Source organism: Netta rufina (assembly GCF_964035555.1).
Source record: "Netta rufina genome assembly, chromosome: 11".
NCBI classification, from domain to species: domain Eukaryota; kingdom Metazoa; phylum Chordata; class Aves; order Anseriformes; family Anatidae; genus Netta; species Netta rufina.
This window is the reverse complement of record NC_140134.1, coordinates 10,283,199-10,307,725: the sequence shown is the minus strand read 5'-3', so window position 1 is coordinate 10,307,725 and position 24,527 is coordinate 10,283,199. Positions and strand designations below refer to the sequence as shown.

Genomic DNA, 24,527 nt, shown 5'->3' with positions numbered 1-24,527 from the left:
CGGTCCGACCTCCTGCCTGCTCCAAGCATCTCCTGCTCCTTCCTCAAGCAGGTCAACGAGTGGCCTGGGGCTGGCACGGAGATGCAGCACGCAATGTCCTCTGTGGCCACGTGGACCAGAGGTTGGTGACACCAAGCACGGGATGCTCATAGGGTGGCACCCGGCCTTTGGCATGGCGCAGTGCCTGTCGTCTTCCTCCCCCTGCAAATAAAATACAAAGTGTGGGCGATGTAAGGAGCTTCACCCCCAAGCCAGGAGGGGGAAAAAGGAAGGGTAAGGCAAGGATCTGCTCCTAAGCGTGGCTCTGGAGAGAGGAAGAGGAGAAGGGAGACCCTCGCGGTCAGCGAGGCGGGCAGGGCAGGCGGCTCTCCTGTCCCTGGTTGAGCAACCCGCCCCCGTCCCCAGCTGTTTGCAGAGAGAAAAGGTTGAGAAATGGATTGGTTGCGCAAAGCAGGCGTTAACACGTCTGCAGCCCCAAAAACAACAGAAAGGAGCCCACGTTCCTGCAGAGACACCCATCCGCTCCTCCCAAAATCCCCACCGATGTCAGCTCCGGGAGCGTGGGCTCCGGAGGAGGACCAGGAACATCCCTGCCCTCCTCGCCTCTGGGCAGGGGCACTGAGCCCGGGCAAGGATCCCTTGGCTCCCAACCATGCTGGAAGGAAAAGGACTATAAGAACACGAGGGTGTTTTGCACCATTCTCCATGAGGATGCTCAGGAGAGGGGTGTCCCAAAGCCCAAGTTTTGGGGTCTCCGTCGCCACCGCCTCCGTGGCAGGAGCCGAAATCCAGCCCCGGCACATCCCAGCTTTGCAGGAGCCGAGCGAGCCAGCAAAGCAAACACTGGCAGAGAGCTCCCGAGCCGTGTAAACAAACAACCAATTAAAAGATGAAATAAATCCCCCGGGTACGTAACCTTTCTATTTAAGCACCGGCCAGGGCTGGAGGAGCTCCAGCACATCCGACCCAGCGCCGTCTGTGATCTCCCTGCCCAGCCCCGCGAGCCCGGGGCTCCTCTGGGATGAAAGCGGGCGGCTTTCAGGGAGTGGCTTCACCTTTCTGGCATTTCTTTCCCCCCAGTTACACCTTTTTTTTTTTTTTTTTTTTCTTTTGGTTTAATTCAGAGGGAAGCCCTCAGCCCCTTTCCACACCCCAGAGGGGCAGCAGGGATGCTTTTAAAGGCGAGGGAGGGAAAGCAGCAGGGAACCGGTGCTAAAAGCCCCGCACCTGCAAGGATTTCACCACCTGAGCACAGCACCAGGGCCCAGAGCTCCTCTGGGCAGCCACGGGGGCAAAAAACGAGGCTGGAGGCAGGAGGAGGCGCTGGGACAGGGAAGTGAAAGAGGCAGAGATAGCGCTGCCACCCTTCCCACCGCCGCCTGCAGTAATCACAGCCGCTCTCACTTCTCCCTCGCTGCCCCCACGGTTCCTCCGCAGGCGGGTTTTGGTTCCTCTCCGCTCCCCCGCCACCTTCCCTGTTTCGAGGCCGAGCCTTCAAACCGCTTCAGCTTTTATTTCCAGTTTCTAAACCGCAGGGATGCCGCCGGTTCCCATGGCCCGTGCTGCTCCCTGCCCGGTCCCGGCACCCGCGTCCCCTCCAGGAGCTGGGGGCAAGGCAGGGACGGAGGTGGCCCAGCCCAGAGGGGTGCCCTGGGGGGAAGGATGGGGATGCTTTGGGCTCAGGATGGGGGTGCTTTGGGAGAAGAATGCATTTTCAAGGAGGACAAAGCTGGGATGTTAATAAGTCGGTGACTTATGTAGACAAGCACATCACCTCCCCCCCTCCCTCCAGCCCCAGGGCATGGATGGGAGCAATTCCTGGCTGCCCTGTGCCCGCAGCCCCCAGCACATGCTGGTAAGCCCAACCATTTTATTTTATTTTATTTTGTTTTTGAGAATCACTGCAACACAACTGGCATCGGAACGAAGCGTGGGCTCTGTTCTGCTTTTGTTAATTTTAGTGCCGACGCATGCAAACGACGGCGGAGAGTCAATATTGACTTTCCACTGAAGCAAGCGCCCGGGTTCATTGACTGCAGGGGTGAAGGCGCTCCAGCAGCTGCACGGGGCTGACGCTCACAGCCCGTGGAGCACCCCAGGAGCCTGGCCACCGAGTGCCACCCGTGCAAAAAGGCTGCTGCTTGCAGCGCCGCGCACGCGGGGTGCAGGGACCCCGGAGCTCGGTCACAGCGGGGAAAATCCCAGCCCCAAGGTGGCTTCCCCGGAGGGAAAGGAGCCGCGGGTGGGAAGCCCCTGAGCAGGGCTGGCAGGGAAGGGCAGGAGAAGGGGCTTCCCGGGGGACACAGCGAGCCCCCGGCTTCATCTGCTGCCGTCTCTGCTTTCAGAGCAAGAGCTGGCGGCCAAAACCTCGCCGCCTTTATAAAGGGGCCACGCTTGCCAAGGGCCAGGTCAAGGGGCAGGCGCAGCAGGGTCACTGCTCGCAAGCAGCCGGGGCTTTCCCTGCTGCCCCCACCTCGGCTTGGCCCTACAGGCTCCTGGCCACCACCACAGGAGCTCCGTGCCCCCGGCCATGTGTCCCCGGGGCACATGGCACCGCACGGCATGGCCGGGGCACACAGGGCGCAGGCACCATGCTGAAGGCTCGTGGCCGTCAGGGGCTGGGGTTGCCCCCAAGTCCCTGCTGGGGGCTTTACCAGCAGCCCAGGGGCTCTGCCAGCCACAGAGCAGCTCTGTCCCGGCCGCATTCCTCGGCGTTGACGTGGTTTTCTTTCTTCCCCCAACCTTATCGCGCTCCGGTTTGTGCGTTGTGTTTCTCCAGAGCTGCAAAGCAGCCGGGGGAGCTGTGCAAAGCGAGCTGACTGCATGCCTGGGGGCTGCTGCTGCTCCTCAGGCAGCTCTGAGGCTTCCTGCGGGTTTTCTGCTGGCCGAGCAGAGGTCACCCAGCCCAAACCCTTTGCAGAGCATGAAAAAAAATGGAGCATTTCCCTAAAACGAGCATGTAAAATCATCAGTCGGTGTCAAATCATCTGGAAAGGATACAAAACAACATCCCACTGATGCAAGGGAAAAGCAGGGTGAGACCAGGCAGGGAGCAGACTGCCTGCTCTCAGTATTTCTCTGTCCCCTCCGTGCAGCTCGGAGCATCTTCTGCCTTGGCTAAGGACCCCAGAGTACCTGCAGAGCAGGGCAGGACCTCTGTGTCTGGCCCGCCTGCACTCCAGCCCCTGCATGACTCCAGACAAGCACAGAAACACTGAGCAGCACGGCCCTGGGGAATTCAAGCTTCTAATTAAGCTCAATTATTCCTGGAAACAATTTTTTTTTTCGGCTCTCTGCTGAGGCAGCTGGCCAGGGCAAGAGCGCTGCACCTGCAGGTTTTAATTGCGAGGCTGTCATCGTGGAGCAGGGCTATCGGCGCGCCTGGTGCCAAGGAGTCTGCCCAGCCTCACGTCCCTATCGCAGCACACGGGCAGCTTTCTCATCTCTCCCCACCCGAGAGGCCAAAACACTGCTGGAGGCGGAAAGCAAAGCCAGCGGGGTGTAGGACAAGGGCTGGAGGAGGCAGGAGAACATCGCCCCTGCGGCTAGAGCTGTAGCAGCAAGGGTAAGCGACTTGAGGCAGCATGAAGTAGTTGCCGTGCATCCCACACACGGCAAAACTCGTGCCCTGTCCTCCCTCTGCAGGGGACAGGACAGGACCACGCCGTTCCCATCCACCCGGGTGCACCAACCCAAAGCGAGGCGTGCTGCAGGAGGCAGCCTGCCTGCCGCTCGGGGTCAAACCACGGCGGAGATGGGCAGCCCTCGGGGCTTTGTCTCCCCGTCCCCGAGGTGCCACATCCCTCTCCAGCTCCCAAATCTTCCCCCCGGCCCCGGCCCCGCTGCGGTCGGTGCTGAGCTGTGCCGGAAGGCACAGGGCTTCCTGCCGCCCCGCGCTTTCGAAGACACGAGCTCGCCGCGGCCCCGCTCGCTGCAGGCGGCGTCGGACCCAGAGCCTGCACGGCACGGGGACACGGCGAGGGATGTGAAGCAGAGGGAGCTCAGAGCTGTGAAAGGAACCAAGAAACACGGGGGTTTCAGCTCGATAGTCTTTTAATTATTATGATTGTTGTTGTTTTTAAGCAATCTGCCTGATGGGTCACGTTCCTCTGCTCTGCTGAAGGCTCCCAGGACTGAGGTTTGGGCCGCTGCTGACGCACCTCCCAGATCAAGCAGCAGAGGAGGTGCCCGAAGCACGGTGCCAGGAGCCAGGCTATCTGGCCACAAAGCAGCACCAGCACCGCTTCGCTCTTTCTGCTGCTTTTGCAGGGAGGAAAAACTCCCGATCCAGCCTTTTTTCGCCCCGAGGCTGCTGGCACATACCTTGCCATGGGTGGGGACGGCGGTGGCTGCGCCATGGGTGGAAGCGGCGTTGCTTCAGCCCTCCGCCTCCAAAGAGGAACTGAACTGTTTCTGATGTCTGCCCCGGAGCAGAGGCGGTTTGGCAGCCTTTAGCCCTCCCTGCAACGCTATCACGACCTGCCTCCCCCCAGAAGCACCAGCAGTTGCAGAGGATCACGCAGTGGTGAAATTCCAGCTGTTCCTGCAGCCCAGAGGACACAGCCCGGGCACGGTGTCCTTCCCTGTGCATTATTCAGGCAGCCGCCCTGAAGCCTTCCGTCATCCCCTCGGGCTGTGCTCAGACACACCTTTTCACTGCTGCTTTACGCATTTGCAGGACAAAGAAGTAACTCTCTGTGTTCAAGGCTCTCCCATTTCTTTGCAAGCCACAATTTAAGCCCCTGGGTGAGCCCCAGCGGCAACACTGTCTCCTTATCAGCTTCTTTCTCCCCCTGCAAATCCACAACTGGTGGGTGCTGCGATCACAAGCCCCAGATCTGCGTGCTACCAGCCCAAACTCTGGGTCTAAAAAGGGCAAATTAGGTTATCCCATTTCTGCTGACTTACCAGCATTCATGCTGTGTAGCATATTCTTTATTACATATTCTTTATAAGGGGAGAATGCCCGGAGCAGCAAACCAGCTCCCTAACAGATGAACGTTTGTACCAAGGACGTGGTGTTTTGACACCGTGTGAGGAACACCGGGGGGTGGCTGCGTTGCCAAACCACAGAGGAGCAGGGAGGATAAGCAACCCTAACTCTGTGACATACCCACGGCAGAGCCAGAGGAGAGCCCGCAGTGTCCAGTGTCAGCTGCAAGCACCAGAACACGCTGCTCTGTGAGGAGGAGGCAGAGACCTCATGGAAATCAAGAAGCTCCAAGTAAAAACCTGCACCGTGTTGGCGGCTTTCGCCATCCCCACATGAGCAAACTGCCCCAGACAGCACCAGCGCAGTCTGGCACAACCCCTGGGAGGCAAAAGCTGGGACCTGTGGCACTGCCACGGCCCTTCTCGTGAGCCAGCAGCTCTGCTCACACCAGGCTCCTTCTGCCTTTGTTCCTAGAAGCTCGGACGCCCCGGCTCCTGGTCAGTGGACGAGACAAAACGGGAAAGTTCAGCGGTTTTTATTTGTGGGGAATAGATAAGGAGGGCAAACAGACCCCGATAACCCCTTCCCTCGTGCGCAGCAGTTTGAAGGTTGCCCCCCCAGGCAGGATGCACATTCTGTACCGAAGGCCTTAAATTTGGCTGGGCCTAGTTAAAAATAAACTCTGGCTCAGCAGTACAGAGCCGCGGCGACGTGTTCACCGGCGCCGTTCCTCCCAGGGGCAGGACCACGTTTCCGAGGAAAGGCTGCACTGGGGGAGCCCTGGCTGCTCGGGTCTGCAGGGTCACAGGATTTCCCAATTTCCCCACGCCAGCCTGTTAATGTTCAAGCCGGGGAGCGCTGTCAGAGGTAAGGCGTGACTCCCCTCCCTCGGGAAACACTTCCTGCCTGCAGCACGCAGGGGGGCAGGTGCCAGGCTGGCTCGCCCTCTGATTCCTCCATCCCGAGCTGGTCGGCAGACACAAAAGGGCAAAGGCTGATTTGAGGACTAGGGAGCTCCTCTACATCATTTTTTTTCCTCTGTCTGTGATAAAAAACAGCACACGTAGGCAATCATGTTAGGCACAGGCACCCCCAAAGCAGCTACAAGAGGCAATTCCTCGGGGGCAGAATGAAAAGCTCCCTGGTATTAAGCTCCCGGAGGGGGAATGCTTTTTGGACAGTGACTCCTGCTGGAAAGGTGAAGGCAGCACAGCCACAGACCACGCTCTGGAGAGCGGGCACGTCCCCACACCCAGCTTCCCACCACCAGGCCTGGCACATCGCCCCCCTCCTCTCCAGCTGCCCCAGGGACACACGGGCAGCTCCTTCTGAGCCTCCTCAGAAAGGATCACACGAGAAACACGAGGCCGCGGGGCCTGGGGGAACGTTACTCCCTCGCTGCGAGATACCACAGAGTTTTCCCACACGAAAGCAGCGTGAGCTCGGCCTTGGTTTCTCAAAGTCTGCAGCGAGGCACCAGACGTTGGTTTGGCACCAGCTGGGAGCCAACTGCTGCGCCCCTTCGGTTGGGGAGCCCGCTGCAGGGCCGCGCGCCATCTCGGCTGGGTTTCCTGTTGGCTTTATCTTCAGGTCCCCAGGAAGGCACTTGACAGGGCGAGCAGTCAGCTCTGCGCCGGCAGGTCCCGCTCCGCGACGACCCTCCGCACGCTCTCGGCGATGGTCCACACCTCTGCCATGGCACCGCGACCTGCAGGGCAGGGCCAGACACACACAGGGTGAAGCCCACGGACAGAGCACGAGGACACGCTGCCCCCGCCCCACCTCTGCTCCCCTCCGCACTCGGCAGCCCTGAGGCAACGCAGAGCACACCTCGAGGCCGGGGCAAAGCTTGCTCGGTAGCCCCGTGTGTTTCCTCGTGACTCACCCCACAGAAAGCAGCTGTGGGGGCTGCAGGATGGGCTGGGGCCTGCCGGCTGGGCAGGGGTTTTGCGGCACGGAGGAATGCCATCGGGGAGGAGCCGTCAGGCTGACTTTGCCTGGCTCCTACCTCACAAGTCTAAGCAGGAGCACGAGCTCCTCAGACAGTGAATGGAGGGAGGCAGGAAACCTCAAAAGGCAATTCATGTGACCTTAATGAGTACCTCATGTTCTGAATCATCTCCAAGGACAACTGCGCCTAACCCTCGCGCGGGGAGCTGCTCTCTCCGCTCACACTACCCCAGGAGTAAGCGTGCAAAAAGAGACCAAAAAAAGCACGTGGGTAACAGAACACCCTGCCTCCCCTCCCTCCTCCAGTGCAAACGCTGTGTGTGCTCGGTATTGTTTTGAAATGGTCTGTGACTATTTAAAAAAAGCTTGATTTCATACCATTCCTGTGACTCCACAGTTCGCCCCACATTACAGAGAGCTGCCCTGGATTTGCACTAGCTTGATTCTTGGGAGTAATTCTTGGAGAAGAGCGAGCGCTGAACAGAACAAAATGTAAAAGCTTTTCCTTTTGGGCTGGTTAGCTGCCAGATGAACATCTAAACTGCGCTGTTGCTTCCTTCTGAAAGACTTTTTTTTTTAAAGCTTAGAATGAAAGCTTTAATGCCAGAGATCCCTAAATCATCTCATCCAACCTCATGCGCTCGCAGAACTCAGTCTGTTCACTCCTGTCATTTGCTTGAGGCAAGCGCAGGGATACCTCCCCACCAGCACGTGTCTTCATGAGAAGATTCAAAAGATGGGAGTTTCTGTTGGTCATTTGTTCTGCTGGCTAATTGCTCTAATTATTTATAACATGAGCTTTATTTGCTATTAGAAATTAGTTCGGGGAGGTTTTGTTTCCCTTTTTTTTTTTTTCTGGTCCATTTACACAGGGGGGTTAGTGAGCGTACAGATGAGCAGCGCCCAACAGCAGGCTCCAAAGGACAGTAACAACTTGAGGAAAGACGGAGGGGAAGGGGAAAGGCCGTTCAGAACGGCAGAGAGAAGCGCTCTCTGTGGGCAGATCACAGCCTGACTCTGACTTCATCCTCAGTTTTCCAGTAGGGGCCTTGTCTGGGACAGAAGGCGTAACTGGATAGAACTGTGAAGGCTGGGGGTGAAGAGCAATACTTCTGGAAGGGCAAGAAAACTGAGTTTCCCTAAGAAACACTCAGTAAGATCCAATCTCCACTCCCCCTTTTCCAGACCTCTAAATCCCAGGAGGCCTGAAGCACCCTATGGACAAGATGCAGGCAGATTTGGGTGCTTCGGGCCTCTTAATCTCGAGAGGAGCTGTGTCTGACAAGCCCTGCTAAACAAAAGACATTCCCTGACTGCCGCCTCACGGCTTGGCAGAGCTACACCCTTCAAGGCCCGCCTTTGTCCTCCATGACCCACTTCCTCCACGTCTTTGGCAATTCACAGCTGGATCTTTAGGTTTAGCTGAGAAAAAATCTTGCTAAACTGCCTGTCTTACAGCACAGATCGTGCCTACAGGTAAAATTCTTCCAGCGTGCCAAGCTCTAGAAACCCGGCCAAGGATGATGAAGATATTAGCAGATTGGAAGTGTTTTGCAACAGTAAATTGCTGCAGGCCCACAGGCTGCAAAGCTTTCCTCCTTATATCACAGCACACAGCCATCATCAAGGCCAACAGCCAGCAGGTTACATTTAGCTACCCAGTCAAGGGAGCATTTTAATTGTCAACTCGGTTTCATTTGTTATTTTAACTCGTTTTTAGCCAGGCCTTACACCCAAAGCCACTCACTCACCAAGAAGTATCAGGTAGAGGTTGTGATACAGAAACTTGGTGGCAGCCAGGGTCTGGCCCACTTCAGGTGAGACCAGTCACACGAGTGGAGGAAGGCGAACCTCTCACCAGCAAGTCAAACCACAATGTCAACAGACAAAACTGGTGCAAACTGAATCTCTTTTCTTCTGCACCAGATGTGAGCTCTGCTGCCTGCTGTTTGGGTGAAAGCTGGGCAAACCCCTTTGTGGATAAAACCCACAAGACAGAAATTAGCTTGGAAGAAGAGGCTGTAGGGTAAAAGGCCTGAAAAAAGAAGGGGGAGAAAAAATGTCAGCGGTGGAGACAACTTTGGGTCTTCAGAGAGCTGGAGTGCATTGCTGCTTCGACATAATTTTCTTACACATTGCCAGGAAAACCCTGGCATGTGCCAACAGGAAAATCTTGCTGCAAATTGACTCAGAAGCACGAGCAGAGCAGAGTCAGATGTGGCTCCTACTGGCCCAACTGACCCTACCACCCCTCTCCCACGAGCTCCTTCAGGAGTTTGTTCTCACAGCAGGTTTGCACGGAACGTGAAGCAGCTCCCAAACACCTTCTGGTGTGGTGAGGTAACTCCTGCTCAACGCTGCTCTGCTCTGCCACTCCGAGCTACAAACCGCAGCAGTTCACATGCTGCTTCTCATGTGGCTCGCACATCCCTGCCGCAGGGGTGGCAGCCCCAGGAAAGGAACAGGGCAGAGCAGCAGAAGGTGGAAACCGCGTTTGCCGTCCAGCTCTAATCCATGCGGGTCCCCTCACACGGCCCTTCTGCACCCCACAGCCCCACCTGTGGAAGGGGGATGCCTCTTTCTGCTTCAGGTGCGTGGCCCCACACAAAAAGCACGTTACCCGTTGGGGAGCAAACATCCGAGTGCCACGGGAACAGAGGTCCCACACAAGTGCTAACAGAGATGAAGGCAAAGCTCTGAGGGACCAAGAGGCTGTGGCAGATGGCCTTTCCACTTCTGCCAAAACGTCTGCGTGGAATGACCTCTTCTGGGCGTTTTCCCTTAACATGATTACAAGTACGCAAGAAATTTGATGTAATCAGGTCTAAAACCCCAGCGGAAACATCATTGTCCAAGACAGTTTAGCTGATGCCTGAGTTACTTGACTACGCTTACCTAACTGTAAATATTTCTTAGTCTTCAGCTCAAGAAAGCATTCTCTAGAAGCATTGCACCTAACGACTCACACACTAAGAAAGCCAGCCCTAGAATTTAACCGTTCAGAAGATTTTAATATCCTGTCTTCACTGCAGGCTGCCTTTAGAGGCATCCAACAGAGCGGTTAGGATCTTGGTATAATTGGGGTTGTAAAATGAAAGGATGAGTGCGTTGCTGTGCAGGCACATTTGCTATTACAGCTGGAACTGGGTGACATTTCACAATTTTTCCAAAAGAAATCTCAATGAAAGAAGAGAATCCATTCATCCAAGTTGCTTGTAAAAAAAAAAAAAAAAAAAAAAAGCTTCTCAAAACCTCCCAGAAGTCAGAACATCTTCATTTAAACCAGTCTGTAAAACACAGGCGAGACCATTTTACTTGGCAGCGTAAGTTAAGACTCGAAACAGAGTGTGACAACGTTTCCTACCCCCTTCTTTCACTTCACACAAGCCCAATGTCAAAACCCCAAACCAAAACAAGATTGGAAAGCTGATCTAGCTGAAAAGTAACCCAGGCAACAAATGACAACACATGGTAAATGCACGTCCAGCTACACCCTCAGCCACATCTGCAAAGCGCTTATCCTCAGTGGCTGCTCTGAGGGATAAGATATTATCCCCCTGGCAGAGACGAGGAACCGTGGGCTGTTTTCATCATGTCTCAGTCTCAGCAGAGGGCAAGGCTGGGACACCCCAATCCCAGGCTGATAGCGCTCACCACAGAGCCTTCCTTTTGTCTGATCTGCTCTCTCCGAGGATGGGCATTTCTTTTAAATGTCTATCTAAGAGCTTGTCTGAAAGCCTGGCTTGGGTGGTCTCATGAGACTACTGGAAGATTAATCAAGAATAATAGGTGCCAGCTAGCACAGGGCAACGTTTCGCCTTGTTCATACAAACCTTGGCAACGAGCACCTGCTCTCTGCAGTCCAACACCTTGCAGGTCACAGGGCGAAAGAACGGGGCACCTCCCCTCAGGATATTAGGGGCACTCGGGCAGCAAAACAGTCAGATGACACACAACAGGACTGACCTTCGTCTCCACACACGAGTTTCTTCACCACACAGGGGATCTCCGTGTAGCCAAAGCCCTTCAGCTGCTCCACCTGCTGAGCCGTGATGGGATGTTCCCACATGGCTGTGTTCATAGCTGGGCAGAAGAGCAGAGGTTTGCGCAGGTCCCAGGCACGGATGACACAAGTCTGCAAAAGAAGCCAAGAGGTTGGGCTCGGAGTTGTTTTCTTCCCTCATTCTGTCTCACCTCTTTGCTGCACAGAAGCGCTTTCCCAGCCCAGCTATCACGAGAGGGCCAAACGCATCCATCTGTCAGCGCAGCTGGACTAACCCGTGAGCAGGTCCACGGGGCTGCTACTAATTTGTGTTACATTCCAGCAGAGCTCCTCTCTGACAGGCGAGGAGGACGAGGGAGGCTACAAAGAGAAGAGATTCCATCCTACGCCGGATCAGAGCCAAGCAAGACATCCCAGTCGCTGGAGCAAACCACGCTGGAATGCGATGCATGCAGCCAGCCCTTGTGGGAGACCAAGAGAAGCTGAGGGGTGGCCACAGATCGTATCAGCTACAGAGAAATCCCCAGGCAACGCTTCAGATAAGCCAGCTGTGGAGCTGAACAGAAAGAGTTGGCAAGTCAATCTTCTCAAGCAGCACGCCAACTGGATCCCCAACGGCTGACAAGGGAAGCGCTGCCGCTTCCAGCATTCACAAGCAGGATTACACGAAGCTATCTGCGCTGCTGCAGAAGATGCTGGTAGATTACAAACCACCCAGCAGCTCCTGCGTGCTGCAGAGGCTCACATCTGAGGCCGCAATAACATACAGCTTCCAGATAAGCTCCTATCACCTCATCTCCTTCGAAAGATAAGCAGTGGTTGCTCTTAAACAGTGCAGTGCCCTTCAGTGTCCCTAGCCCTGCCAGCTCAGGGATGCAGAGGGAGCCTCCCAGGCAGCTCACACTGCTGCAGGGGCTCTGCTGGGTTCACAGCACTTCGGAGCAGGCTGCCCATCCTTTTTCATGCCCTGTGATCTGAACCCTTTGTGGCACAGGGGAAGTCTGCCAGAATCTGTTCTAACTTGCTAACCAACGCCTCTAGCACTTGCTTGTCTTTACCGGAGCCACCTCTTCCCTTCCCAAAACCATCCAGGACTGGCAGAGGTTCGTGAAGCCGTGTCCCTAACACCCTTCCTGAGCTCTTCCTCTGTTGGCTATGGTACAAAGGGGGCTCAGCAGGACAAGATGTTGCTTGTCCCTCTTTCAGCTCTTTCTGGCTTCCCCGGATCTCCAGATGCTGTGAGGGCTGTAGCTCTGGGTGTACTGTGCTCATTTGTAGGCACTCTTTCTTACCTAGACAGCTAAGCTAGTCGCATACGGCTCCCCAGCCAGAGCTGATGTGCAGCCCTCCATTCTTAAATCTATGGATTTAGGAACGAGGTACCTAAGGGGTGATGCAGCATTTGCACTTCTGCAGCTTCCTGGCAGATCTTCCAGGTGCTTTATATATATAACCTTTCCTGATGATGGCTCGACACAAGGCACTGAAGCTACACAGAAGTTCCTGCTCACTGAACTGAGAAGCACGCTCTCTTTTAATACAGTTTCTGATCAGTCTTTGAGCCAGAGCACCTTTAGTTCCAGAAAAACAAGCCTGAACAAGCAAAAAATGAAATAAAATACCATAGCTGAAACTGGAAGGTACGTAAGTGTGCACATGTTTGTATTTCTGTGCTATGCAGTTAGGTGAGGGAGGAGGTGAAGTAGCAGGAAGTAAACAGTTTTATCTGATCTCACAGGTGTCTTTCCAGCTTACATCTAAAAAATGCAGAGAGGAACTCAAGAGTCAGAGAGAGAGAGAGAGACCGTGATAGAGAGAAAACATGATAGAGAGAGGGTGGAGGTAGAAGGAGAGAAGGATCATCCACTAGAAAAAGCAGGACAGGCACAAAAGAGGGACTGGGAAATAATGGAAGACACCGAGATAGCCCAGGAATGGAAAGGAATACAGGTCAGGGAGGAAATAACGAGATCCAAAAAGGATCGGGGGAAGCACGTTGGCAGAAGAGAGACAAGCATACGAACTGGCAGCAGAACATGCAAATCTTGACGCTGCTGAAGCACAAGAGTTTCCATGAAAGAAAGGTCAGACAGACCAGCGCTGGGAGGGGAGGGAACTGAGGGGCCGCTCTCGGGCAGAGCTGCAGCTACTCACCAGCAGGTTGTCACAGATCCCGGTGGCAAGCTTTGCCAGGGTGTTGGCATCAAGAGGGGCCACCAGCATGAGGTCGGCCCACCGTCTGAGCTCGATGTGCAGGACGGGGTCCGAGCGGCCCTTCCACAGCTGGGGAGGAGACAAGATGCAGTTACTGAACCCTCAAAACAAACAGCGGGCACTGCACCGAGCCCACGGCAGTGGCTGCAGCCTCAGCTTCGCTATCCTCACATCCAGCAACATCTGACTGCATGGGGGGACTGGGGACTGCAGCCACAGAGCTCCCGTTTCTGACTTCCCACCTCCTCCTGCGAAGGCTGCAGGGCAGCAGCGTTTGGGAAGCACAGCTAATGGGCAGTTTCCCCACACAGCCAGCAATTTATGCATCCAACAACCTGGCCAGCTCCCAGCAAAAAGCTTTCTCCATCCACATCCCCCAGCTTTGCAGATACCCAGCATAAAAGCTCCCTCAAGATGTAGTGCATCTGAGAAGCCTGCTGCATCCTATCAGCCAACCAAACCCAGACAGGACCCAACCAGGGGGAATCTCTGCTGGGGAAGCTGCGTGCTGTAGAAGTCTCACCCCTTTTTACTGTCTTCTAGGCACTCTGAAGCCATCCACTGGCTTTTAAAGAGGTTCAGACCCCTAACTGACCCCCTTCTCAGTTAGGAAACACACTCAGAGCAAAGTAAAGCCACACAACTGAGTGGGGAGCAGCCTCTAGGAGGGATTAGGTTTGGCCAGCCAGGCACTTCCACCCTCGTGGCTCCCCACAGGCACTTTTAACCTCAGTTAAGCCCAGGGGGGGTCCCTGCTCTGTTTAAGAGCACATACAACTGGGACAGTGTTAAGAGAAGCAGCAAGCAGCACCAGGTGCTTCATCCCCAGAGAGCGCACAGCCCCACCAGGTGTGTCAGGGCCATGACCTATTCCTTCTCTGAGTCACTGGAAACCACAACAAAAAGGCAGCATCCGGAAAGTTGGTGCTCCCTGACACCTTTCCCAGCTCTTCCACTCACTTTTATTTTTTCTACAAGTGCTGCAGGTTGTAGTTTTATTTTCAGAATAGAGCATCTCCCAGACATGCTGAGCAGGCTTATTTGCTACCCTGGTGTCAGCAGGGCATGCTATAAAGGCTCCAGGTCTCCTTTCCAGTGTGCCAAAGGCCCACGGAGCCTGACTTGCACCTCCACGGCCACACACAGGGCTCCTCCTGAACAGCTTTGCCTGGAGCTGCAGCATCCTGGCACCCAACAGACCTCTGCTGATCTTCTAGACCAGCCGGAGAGCTTCCTGGCCATTGCTCCCCTCCACATGAAAGCAACGCTTGCGTGCGAGTGCATCTGCAAGAGAACTGCTAAAGGGGAGATCAGCTCGCGCTCACATCAGTGCTGCAAAGCTGAGAGAAAATGTACAGAAAAACAAATGTCGACGTTTATACATCTCTCCATCCCAGAATCTCTCAAAGCACATCAATAAAACCACGTTCAAGAGAAGACAATTCTATAGAAAAGAGCCAAAAAGATGCCACTGGCCACTGTTATTAGTGGATCCTGCAGGGCATGCTCATCCATAACAGGTTTGAGGGGAAAAAAATGGTGAAAAAGGTCAAGTTGACAGCATGTTGCTAAAATTTGAGGGACGATGGACTGATCCCTTCCACGTACACACATCAACATGGATGCCTTTTGAGCTACACACACTGCTGCCAGCAGGAGAACGTCTCTTACAGCCAGCTGCCCGCCACAGGGGCAAGAGGAGGACACTGCATCAGGCCCTGCTGGCATGAAACTCCCCAAGAGAGGCGGCCCCGCAGGCGGCTCAGACGCAGCACACACCAGCTTTGGGGCTCTCCAGAGGCACAGGCAGATTCGGAGGACACAGAGCAAGAAGCTGCAGCACGCAGGCAGTGGTGGCTGAGGTTACCCAGCCGGACACTGAGCTGAGCTCTGAAGCAGCCTGGGTAGTTTTGTGATTGTCAGTGGTGCTGGCAGATTTAGCATAGGCAGCGAGAAGGAGAATTCAGCTGCTGCCTTCCTGACGAGTATGAGTCATGGCAAGCAGCTGACACCCTCACCACCACTTTGCAGCGGCTTTCTTGACATTTCCTGATGCTCCTCGCAGCGCTGCAGAGAGCTGCTAAGCCCAGGGTGGTGAGAGACCACTTCTACCCACAGTGCCTGCTGCAAGCCTGCTAGGGCGGTACCAAACCCTCTGGTGCAGCCACGGCCGCCTCGCTCACCTCTCCGAAAGCCCTGCCCCAGAGCACGCAGCGCGCCAACAAAGAGGTGAGCCTCAGCCAAGAATGTAAGGAACGTGGTCCCTCATGAAGAGAGGCTTCGATTTGCTGTTCAGCACTTGAACAACGGAGTGAAACCTCTGCGAGCCCTGCCTGCTGCTGAAGCAGGACCCGTTGGTCAAAGCAGGAAGCAGAAGGCCCAAGTGCACGATGAAACAACTCGAATCACAAGACACGAGGCTGGAAGGGCCAGGAGAGGAGCCCTTGCCCTCTCCAGAGGTAGCACTACTCACCTGCCATTCGTCTTCATCGCTATAGAGGGGGACAGGAATCTCCCGGGGGTTGTAGAAGTGCTTTGCCCTCTCAGTCGTGACCACCTTCACCTCCACCTAGGCAGAAAGCAAAAAGACAGACCAACAGTTACGCCCTGAGGCCAATCCTGCACAGGAGGGCTCGAGCAGCAAAGATTGAGAAAGATTCGTGGGTCCGCAGAGGACGTTCCCCTGCTGCGTGCACGTGCTCTAACCGCACCTACCCCGAGCCGAAAGGTCAGGCTGCTGGAGGTGCTCACGGGGGCCGAAGCCTCGTTTCATCGCCACCCAGCAGGTGATTAGTCACCGCCTGCCAAACTCGTTCACACGGCCAGTTCACGGCCGGGACAGCAGCAAGCGCGGAACCGAGAGGCAGAACTTCAAAGGGACGGCACGGAGCAGCAAAGCGCAGCGCCACGAAGGTGCCCTTTAATCAGGAAACGCCCGCCGAAGGGAGCAGCAGAGCATCCTGCCTCGGTGGATTCCCTCAGCCACCGCAGAACGGGGTGACGTGCCCGCACGGCCCTGCGGGATCGCTCTTCCCACACTCGGAGCCAAGAGGAAGCACGGTGCTGAGCTGCCATGAGTCCTGGCAGCTGGGACCCGGCAGCACCAGGGCAGAGCAAGCCCATCCCTGTGGAACAAGGCTCCACAAGAAGCAGCGGCTCAAAGCTCCTCTTGTTTCCCGGGGCGTTTGTGAAGCAGCAGGATGTCGGCTTACCTGTGCCCACCGTGCCTGTTACAAAAGTGATGAAGTCCTGTCTGCCAGGCAGAGCCTTTGCCTTGGAACAACAAGCATGATTTCTTGGTCTTTGTTACATTTTTCCCTTCAATTCCTCTCTCTGCCTCGATTTCTTCCACCCCTGCCCATCTCTCTCGACAAGGGAGGCACCACCAAAGGCAGGGAGGTAGCTACAGACTACCAGGCACTATTTTTACAACCACGTTAACCCCCCTCGCTCCAGCCAAGGCAGCAAGCTGGGGCAGTGCCTTGCAGCTGCTGCGCCAATCAAGGAAAGATGTTGGAAACAGTAAAAGCTCTGCGCAGGTACGGTCACAGCACAGGGCTCCTGCAGCTCGCACAAGGAAAAGGAGACTGCATAAAGTGCCTGGGGGTTCTCTCCCAGCTCTTAGCCAAACCTGCCTGCCTTATGGGAAGCCAGCTGAGCCTTCAGGTCCATGGCATGCACTGGGGAAGTCCCAGCATGTCCCTTGGCTGTCTGACACACACAGTTAGGAGGTGCCAAGGTGCCTATGACAGGAGATCCTTTTATTTCCTCCTGCAGGAATCTTAGCAGGTGGAAAAAGTGGAATTTGCCCCAGTTTCTGCACGTCCCACGACCAAAGCTGTGCCTCTGACAGGCGCCACAAGCAGCTGCTGATGCACCTCACACCACCGATAACCATAAGGAAGTAACTCTTTTCCTCGTTATCACCCCCTTCTGACCGTGGTCTGCACCTCGAGACAGCTCACGGCACCACCCACGCCGTGGTTCAGTTACACCAGCAGCTCCCAGCTCCTGTGAGGTGCCTGCTCCTTTTTGGGCAGTCCTAGCTCAGAACCACAGCTGCATTTCTGGGGCTTTCGAGTGTGAAGATCACGTTCACAGCAATCAACCACGTCACATCTGTATTAGCCTCACCTTGCAGAAAGCTGTTTGGAGCCAAGCAGCGATGCCACCGAAGGTGCTAACGCTGCTTTCTGCCATCCCCTGGCCCTCGAGGAGGTGTTAACCTCGCAGGCTGCAAGATACTATTTATCTGGTGATTTTAAAGAGTTTAAAGGGGTTTGTCTGCTCTCTGAAATGATACCAGTAGGCTGCATCTGTGCTAAAAGTTCTCACCAGCAACATTTGTTAGTGCTATTCCTATTTACAGAGAGCCATAGAAATACAAGGATTTGTATCTACCCCATGACATATTTTGTACCTTGCTGCTTCAGTTGTGCCAGTATCCAAAATGTTCTAATCTAGACCAGAAACACCTGGTCAAAAGACTAACAGATGCAAAAAAAAAAATCCACTTTACTTTTCTTAATTTTTTTAAAGACAGTTTCATAACCATCTCTGGTCTTAAAAAAATAAAAAAATAAATAAAAATCTACTTCTTCAAAGCTGAAGCCCAGGACCAGGAAATGGCTGGCTATCAAGAACTGCGTCCAACCCACTACAAGGCAGAGCACAGCAGAGGGCTGTTTGAGGACTGTGCGTGGTGGTAACTCCACCACTCCCCCAGGAAAGCTGCTCTAGCAGTTTAATTATCCTCTCTGATCGAGGTTTTCAGCTGGGGTGGGCTCCTGGATCCCTCGTTCTCTGCAAGTGTTTCAAGTCCCTCCAGCTATGTTGGAAAGAGATCAGTGCTCTCAAGATTGTTTTAGCCTACATAGTTTTTCCTTCTATTTACCTGGCACACCCTCTGTTTGACTGTGGATATCCCTCTGCTTAAGCTCTAAATCTCTCTGGCCCCACTCACAAACTTGCGCAACGTGCTTCAAACCTCCAAGGCCAGATGACATCCAGAAGCTTCAGTAACAATAGCTGTCACCCGAAAGAAGTTTGCTTTCTCCTTTCTTATTAACTAACTGATATCCCACCGATGTGATTCTTTGGCTTTGTTTTCCTGCCAGGCCACCACCCAGATTACTAGGGATCAGGCTGAGACAACGTGTGTGAGTCCAGCACAGCCACAAGTTCCCCAGGCATCCTGACAACGTGCCACATGCTATCTCCTCACAAAAAAAAAAAGTAAAAGAATAAAAAAGAGGCAAGGGTAAAAAGCTGTAAAGCATAAGCTGGTGCTCTATGGATTCCCTAGATCTTCAGAGAGCTTAAAAGACAGTAAGACGTAGCCGTGTCAATTATCACCCTCAAGGACACGTTAAAGCTTAATGGGTGCAAAATTGTGCCACCAAGTTGTTGGCTGAGAATCATTTTAGCAGAAACGACAATTTTAAACTGTTCCCATTTCAAACTTCTGGCTGCATCTCTGCTGGTACCAAAGCCTTCCTCCGCCTCTGCCCTGCTTCCCAAAGTTCTGCTCTGTCAGTTAATGCAGCAGGCCTTAAACCTGACGGAGAAATTACGCTGACTTCACCCACCAGGCTTTAGATCAGGCAGCAAAATCACATCAGAACTGAGTAAACAAATAAATTTAACTAACAAAACTGATATGAGAAGCTCCTGGACAGGCTGAATACTCATTCGTCTTTTATTTTTTATGCAACACAGCCTAAAACCAGTGGCCACAAGGCCTGCAACAGATGTCACAGAGCACAGAATTTAGGACCAACCATCTGTGGCTGTTAATTATGCATCAAAAGCCAACAGAGAAGCAATGCCCTTGATCTCAATTCCTACAGCAGACCATTTGCATTCTTCCTGCCACCTCCAAAGGGTGTCCCCAGCACCAGGAGCAAGGGAAAAGAGACCACAGCGAAGTGGATCCAAGGCAAGAGGACCAGAGGACGCGTGCCCTGCATCCCTTGCTAAGAGGACGACGGCTGGAGCTGGCTCTGGGCTGGTCACCCACTTCCTCAGCACCATTTGGCTTCACCCCCCTGCTCCAAGCTAGGACCTTTGGCCTCAGTAATTATTTCAGGTCAAAATCATTTCGAAAGGACATTCAGCAGGTACTGTAACCAAGAGCCGTGGATATTTAAGTGCGCACACTTGCTCCTGCTCCTCTTTCATTTTGCTGCTCCAAAACAGACGCTTCGCTTCTTAAAAGCTCCAGGCTTCTACAGTTTCCCCTACCTTCACTCTAAAGCAAAAGTTACCACCCTTCCTTCCCTGACTCTAGTCACTAGTGGCCTCTGCTGGACACCTCTGTTACTCCTGACAACAAACTCGACTTAAAAAATAAATAAAAATGCTCAGACACACGTACTGGCTCGGATCTCCTGTTTCTACTAGATCTGGTTGCCCTTTGCTGATCAGACGGCAGCGTCCCTCTTCGTAAAACCCACGTCTCAGCTACCAAAAATTGCAGGGTCCTAATTAAAAACGTTAACCTCCAAAAAGCATCCACCTGTGTCTGCAGCCAGGGCTGCCCAGGGAAGTATCTAGGAATAGTCTCTGCCCTTTAAACCTAATTTCAAGCTAAAGCTTAAGTGTAGAGAAGTAAGAAATGATATTAAAAGAAATACTGATTTTTAAAAGCAGGAGGAACCTGTCCCAAGTTTCAGACTAAAGGGCTCAAGGCCAGATGGAACTCTTCACTTCAGCAGAAGCCATCCAGTCTCTCCTGGAAACCAAAAAACCAGGATAGCACCAGCTCTACCGATAAGATTTACTCACCCCAGGGATTTTCAGCAATTCAGAGATGAGGAGAGGCAGCTTCAGGGCAGCCACACTGCCAGTCACACCCACCAGGACATGGAATTTTTTCTCTGGCACAGACGAACCCGTTTCTGCAGCTGTCTTTGGTTCTAGAGGTGAGAAGGGCTCCATGGTTCAGTCAAACTCTAGGAGCACAGAAACATAAAAGAATTTTAGCACTGAGACCTGCACAGCAGGTACTCCTGAAGTACTCCCAAAGACACAGGTCTAAGCGTGGGCTATGCAGGACCCAGAGCAACTCGGTCTGATGCTGAACATTCAGGCCCTGATCCACAAAGCTTTTACGTACTGGCACCCCTTTAAGCACAGGAGTAGCCGGACTCCTCCCATTTTCCTTACGTACTGGTTCTCTGGGATAACAGTAAACAGAAAGCCAGAAATTACACAAGCTCGATTGCAGTTGGTAAAGCCAACAGCCCCCAGAACAGAAATATGCCCTCGTGTGGTGGACGCGGTACAGACTGCAGGCAAGACACGCAGCCCAGCTGAGTCGTGCTCCCTTCACGCTCTGTGGAGAAGAATAAACGCAGGGAGACATTTCAGGAAGTAAAAATTCGGGGGGGCCTCAGGCAAGCATTAGAGCTGTACTGCCCATCGTATTAATGCATATTTACAGTAGCGCTAGGAATTACTCTGTGTAGATCGGGCAAAAAAAGACCCAAACTGTGAATAAAACATAAACCAAACCAGCCACCATGTGCAAACACTGTAGGAATGTGAAAGCCAGAACCACTCACTCATCCACCACTGCCAGCCAAGGCTACCTACAGGCCTAGAGATTGTTTTTGAAGGCATGTGTGGCAAGCAGAGATGATTCAGGATGCTCTTCTGCCATCTCTGAGTGTTCTGCCACGCTGATAAGTCACTAACGATAAATCACTCACAAGTATTCTGTCAAAGAAAAGCATTCCTCTACAGAATCCATATGAATGTCTCTAATAAGTCTTGAAACTAAGAGCAAACTCTCTTACGTAAAACATCTGAAAACTGTACGTTAGTGAAGGCATCACAGCGGGATTCAGTCAAATTAACCTCATTACTCAGAGGAAGTTACCTGGAAGCATTTTGGGTAAAAGAGAGGAAGGAAAAAATCTTAACACCAGCTTTATTTTACGCACCAGCTTGGATTTTGGAGTGAGGTAGCTGGGTTCCCTGGAGAGAGTTTACCTCTTGGTCATTCCCAGAGCTCACTCAGATCCAAGTTTAGTTTAGGATCCTTCACAGGTCGATTCAGATCACGCTTGGGCAACAGCTACACAGGAGCCTGAGCCACCGAGAGGCACAGGCACCAGGATCCTCGCTAATTGCCTCAGCCTCTCAGCTGAGGCACAAAGGGAGCTGCACATCCTTTCTCCACAGTCCACTGGGAATTCATACGTTGTGCTCGGGGCCCTGGGGTTTGTCAATGTGGCTGAAAAAAAAAAAAAAGGGCAAATAAACAAAGAGCTAGGACAGGAGCACAGTTTCAGCTTGACCTTCCAGGCACTGCTTGCCACGAGAAATTACAGAACGGGACGCTCAGTGTACGTAGCAGCTAGGGTGGTCTGATACCAGAGCAACGCTTCACGTGCTTACCTAACGAAAATTAAAGCTATCGCAAGCTGCCCAGAGACGAAAACTCTTACTAAGTAACGATTAATTCATCGAAGCACCCCCAAGCTGAGCTGTAGGACACAGGACGTGAGGGCTGCTGGCGCTGGAGGCACCGCTCCCTCCTCTCCCCCTCACAGCCCGGGGGGGGAGCTAAGCGCGAAGGGCGCACAGAGCAGGCGGCCCCTCAGCGACGTTACCGGCTCCTTAGCTCTGAGAACCGCTCCTAACGGCTGCCGAGGCCGAAAACGGCCGGGAGGAGCCCGGCAGCCTGCAGGACACAAACGGGGAGCCCGGGGAGAGGGCCCCGCGGCCTGGCTGCGGCCTACCTGCGGCCCGGCCCCGCTCCCCGCCCTAGCAACGGGGGCACAACCCGGAAGAGCGCGGGGCACGCTGGGAAATGTAGTCCCGCGGCGCCGCCATGAGGCCCAGGCCGGCCCTCAGGGGGCTCCCAAAAACACAGATTCACCCCAGCAGAGCCTCAGGGCCCCGTGGGGCAACACCGCACCCCGCTCTGGTCACCCGCACCACGCACACCCCGCTGTCTCCCAGCCCCAAAGCCCCCCGTTATCAGTGCCCAGCCCTGGGCGCTATAAGCGTGCATTATTTTCTGGTGGCAGTGCACATCCCAGCCCCTGGGGGGTTGTTGTGTCCCTGCCCTGCTGCAGCTGCAGGCTGGCCAGCTGCATTTCCCCACCCCAACACCCTGAGCTATAGGGTGAGCATCGTCCCGTCAGCCCCAGCAGGAGCGCTGGCTCGTGGTGGTGCTTGATGCATGTCCCAGGCAAAGGAGTCGCTGCTAGGGGGTAAAAATTGGCTGCTAGAGGTTAAAAATTCACTGCTAGGGGTTAAAATGAAAAGCAGACATGGAGAAAGTGAGAGCAAGGGCACATGGACAGAGCCCTGGGGTGCAGGGTTACTCCTGGCACCCCAAACGCAGAGCAGAGCTGGGTTAGTGCACAGCCTCCCCCAAATTTCCCCTGGTGCAGCTGCCAAGTGCCAGCTTGTGGCCACCCCTCTTGTTATTAAATAATCAGTGCAGAAGGGGAGACAAGCCACGGCTCATAACCAAGGCTGCTCCCCCAATTAACACAGCTGCTAATTAAAAATAACCACCCTGTGAGCCGGTGTGGTGCCACGGCCAGCTTCCAGCAGGGCAAGGCGCGTGTGGGGCCAGTGAGGGGCCCGGCTTGCACAGAGGAGACACACGGGAGAGGAGGGTGAGGTGCTGAAGCAGAGCCTGTTAGTTACAGCGCGGTACAGGTTATCATTTCTGCGGCTCGATATAAACGCGAGAGGTGAAATCACTTCGTTATTTTGCAGACATGGATGACAGAGCACATGATTTGGCATAGTAAGTTTTAGGCTAGCTAGAAATGAATTGCACAATATTTAAACCTGATTAAGTACATAATAGGCTCAGCAACGGATTACTTTTCTCCTTACAGTTTATACATATATATACACGCATACACAGACAGGCATTTTTATCATTAGCTGCATTTTAGTCTTGTCAAGAGACAACTACCTACTGCCAAATGACTGAAGTGATACTCTTAAAAAGGAAACTATTCTTGGTGTGCTTTGCTGGGAAAAAAATAAAAGATAAATTCCAGTTTGGTGCCATCCCCGTGGGCAGGTCTCGCATCCGGGCACTGCCAAACTGCTGGGGGGGCAGGCAGGGGCACAGCACCTGCAGTGCCAGCATCTCTGGGGCACCTGTGGGGCAGGAGGGGTTGGAGCCAGAGGGCTGCATTCCCTTTTGGGTTGCTTTTCTAGGACTTGAAGGAAAAAAATAATGGTTGTTTAAAGTGCATTTAGAGTCTGAAAAGCATCTCTGAGAAGGAGCTTTCCCTCCTCCTGCCCCACAATGTCCATTTGCTCCCATTTCCAAACCAGCCCTGAGCCCTGCTGCCTCCCTGCAAGCTCCTCACTGCAAGCCCGACCTTCCCAAACTGGGCAGGATTTGGGGGCTGGTGGACCAGGAGGACTCATTCTCACAAAGGATCCTACTAGAGCCAGGCAGCCAAGTTTCACTGCACTGCTTAGGAGTGCGAGCAAGGAGGAGTCACTCCCACCAGCCCAGAGCTTCCCTAAAGAGCTGCGAGCCAACAGGGAGAAGTATTATTATTTACAGCATCGGCGGGGCTGGTTGTATGTGGGGTGGCAAGATTGCACCAAAAATAGGTCCCACGAGAGACACTCTGCCAGGTTTTGCCAGTTTTAGTTCTGAAATAGAAGCCTTTAGAAAACAGGACCAGGACACGGGACCGGGCTGGTCTCAGCCCCCAGAGAAAACCTGTCCTTGCTCCCCAACACGCACGCACCCATGCACACAGCAGCTCTCACCTGCAGCCACGCCAAAATAATACTGCTCTTCCACAGCAAAATGTAAACTACACAGGTACAACACCACGCACTGAGAGAAGGTGGATGGAGATCCTGAGCCAGGGATTGGATTAGGAATCTCTTGGCTTCCAGCATGTCAACAGCAGGGCTGAAGGGTTCTCTCTCTCCTGTTTTAAAAATCAGCTAAAACGGCTTTTTTTTTTTTAAATGGCTAAATCAGCCACCTGCTAGTTAAAAAGCAGAAGAAAAGAATTCCCAGGATTGCTTGCCCTTGCTGAGACACTGGCAAATGGCTGGATTCTACCAAGTGAAAGGAAACTCACACGTCAGAAACCTGTAGTTCAGCTCTTATTTAGGGGGGAGATGGGTGCTGGTCACTATTTTGTGATCTTTCCCTTTTGGGGGGGGCTTTTGGCTGATGTAGTTCTAACACACACCTATCACCACAGTAATTAAAAAGTTACCACCGTGCACTACTTCACAGGGAAAAGAAGACACAGGAATGTACACGTACTATCACGCACAGCAAGAGTCCTGCAGGGCAGCTCACAGCCTCTTCAGAATGAGGAATAAAAGAGAAATAAAAGAGAATGAGCTTGAGGTGATGAGGGGGAAAAGAGGAAAAAAAAAAAAAAGTAGGTTCTGTTACAGAGAACAGGG

The 24,527-nt window shown here is 53.6% G+C and overlaps 1 protein-coding gene across 6 annotated transcripts; it reads right to left on the bottom strand.

Moving 5' to 3' along the window:
• PPCDC (phosphopantothenoylcysteine decarboxylase) lies at window positions 1-24,445 on the bottom strand. Of its 6 annotated transcripts, none has more exons than XM_084293437.1 (7): window positions 24,382-24,445; window positions 21,047-21,339; window positions 19,887-20,053; window positions 15,574-15,669; window positions 13,041-13,169; window positions 10,850-11,018; window positions 1-201 (listed from the first exon to the last, which is right to left on the bottom strand). In XM_084293437.1, the coding sequence occupies exons 3-7, from the start codon at window positions 20,037-20,039 to the stop codon at window positions 53-55; spliced, it is 696 nt and encodes a 231-aa protein (XP_084149563.1). In that variant the 5' UTR covers window positions 20,040-20,053; window positions 21,047-21,339; window positions 24,382-24,445; the 3' UTR covers window positions 1-52. The 6 variants fall into 6 exon arrangements, with proteins under 6 accessions (XP_084149563.1, XP_084149562.1, XP_084149561.1 ...); XM_084293436.1 differs by lacking the exon at window positions 24,382-24,445 and adding an exon at window positions 21,848-21,878; XM_084293435.1 differs by lacking the exon at window positions 24,382-24,445 and adding an exon at window positions 21,719-21,855.
• Window positions 24,446-24,527: the final 82 nt, after the last annotated feature.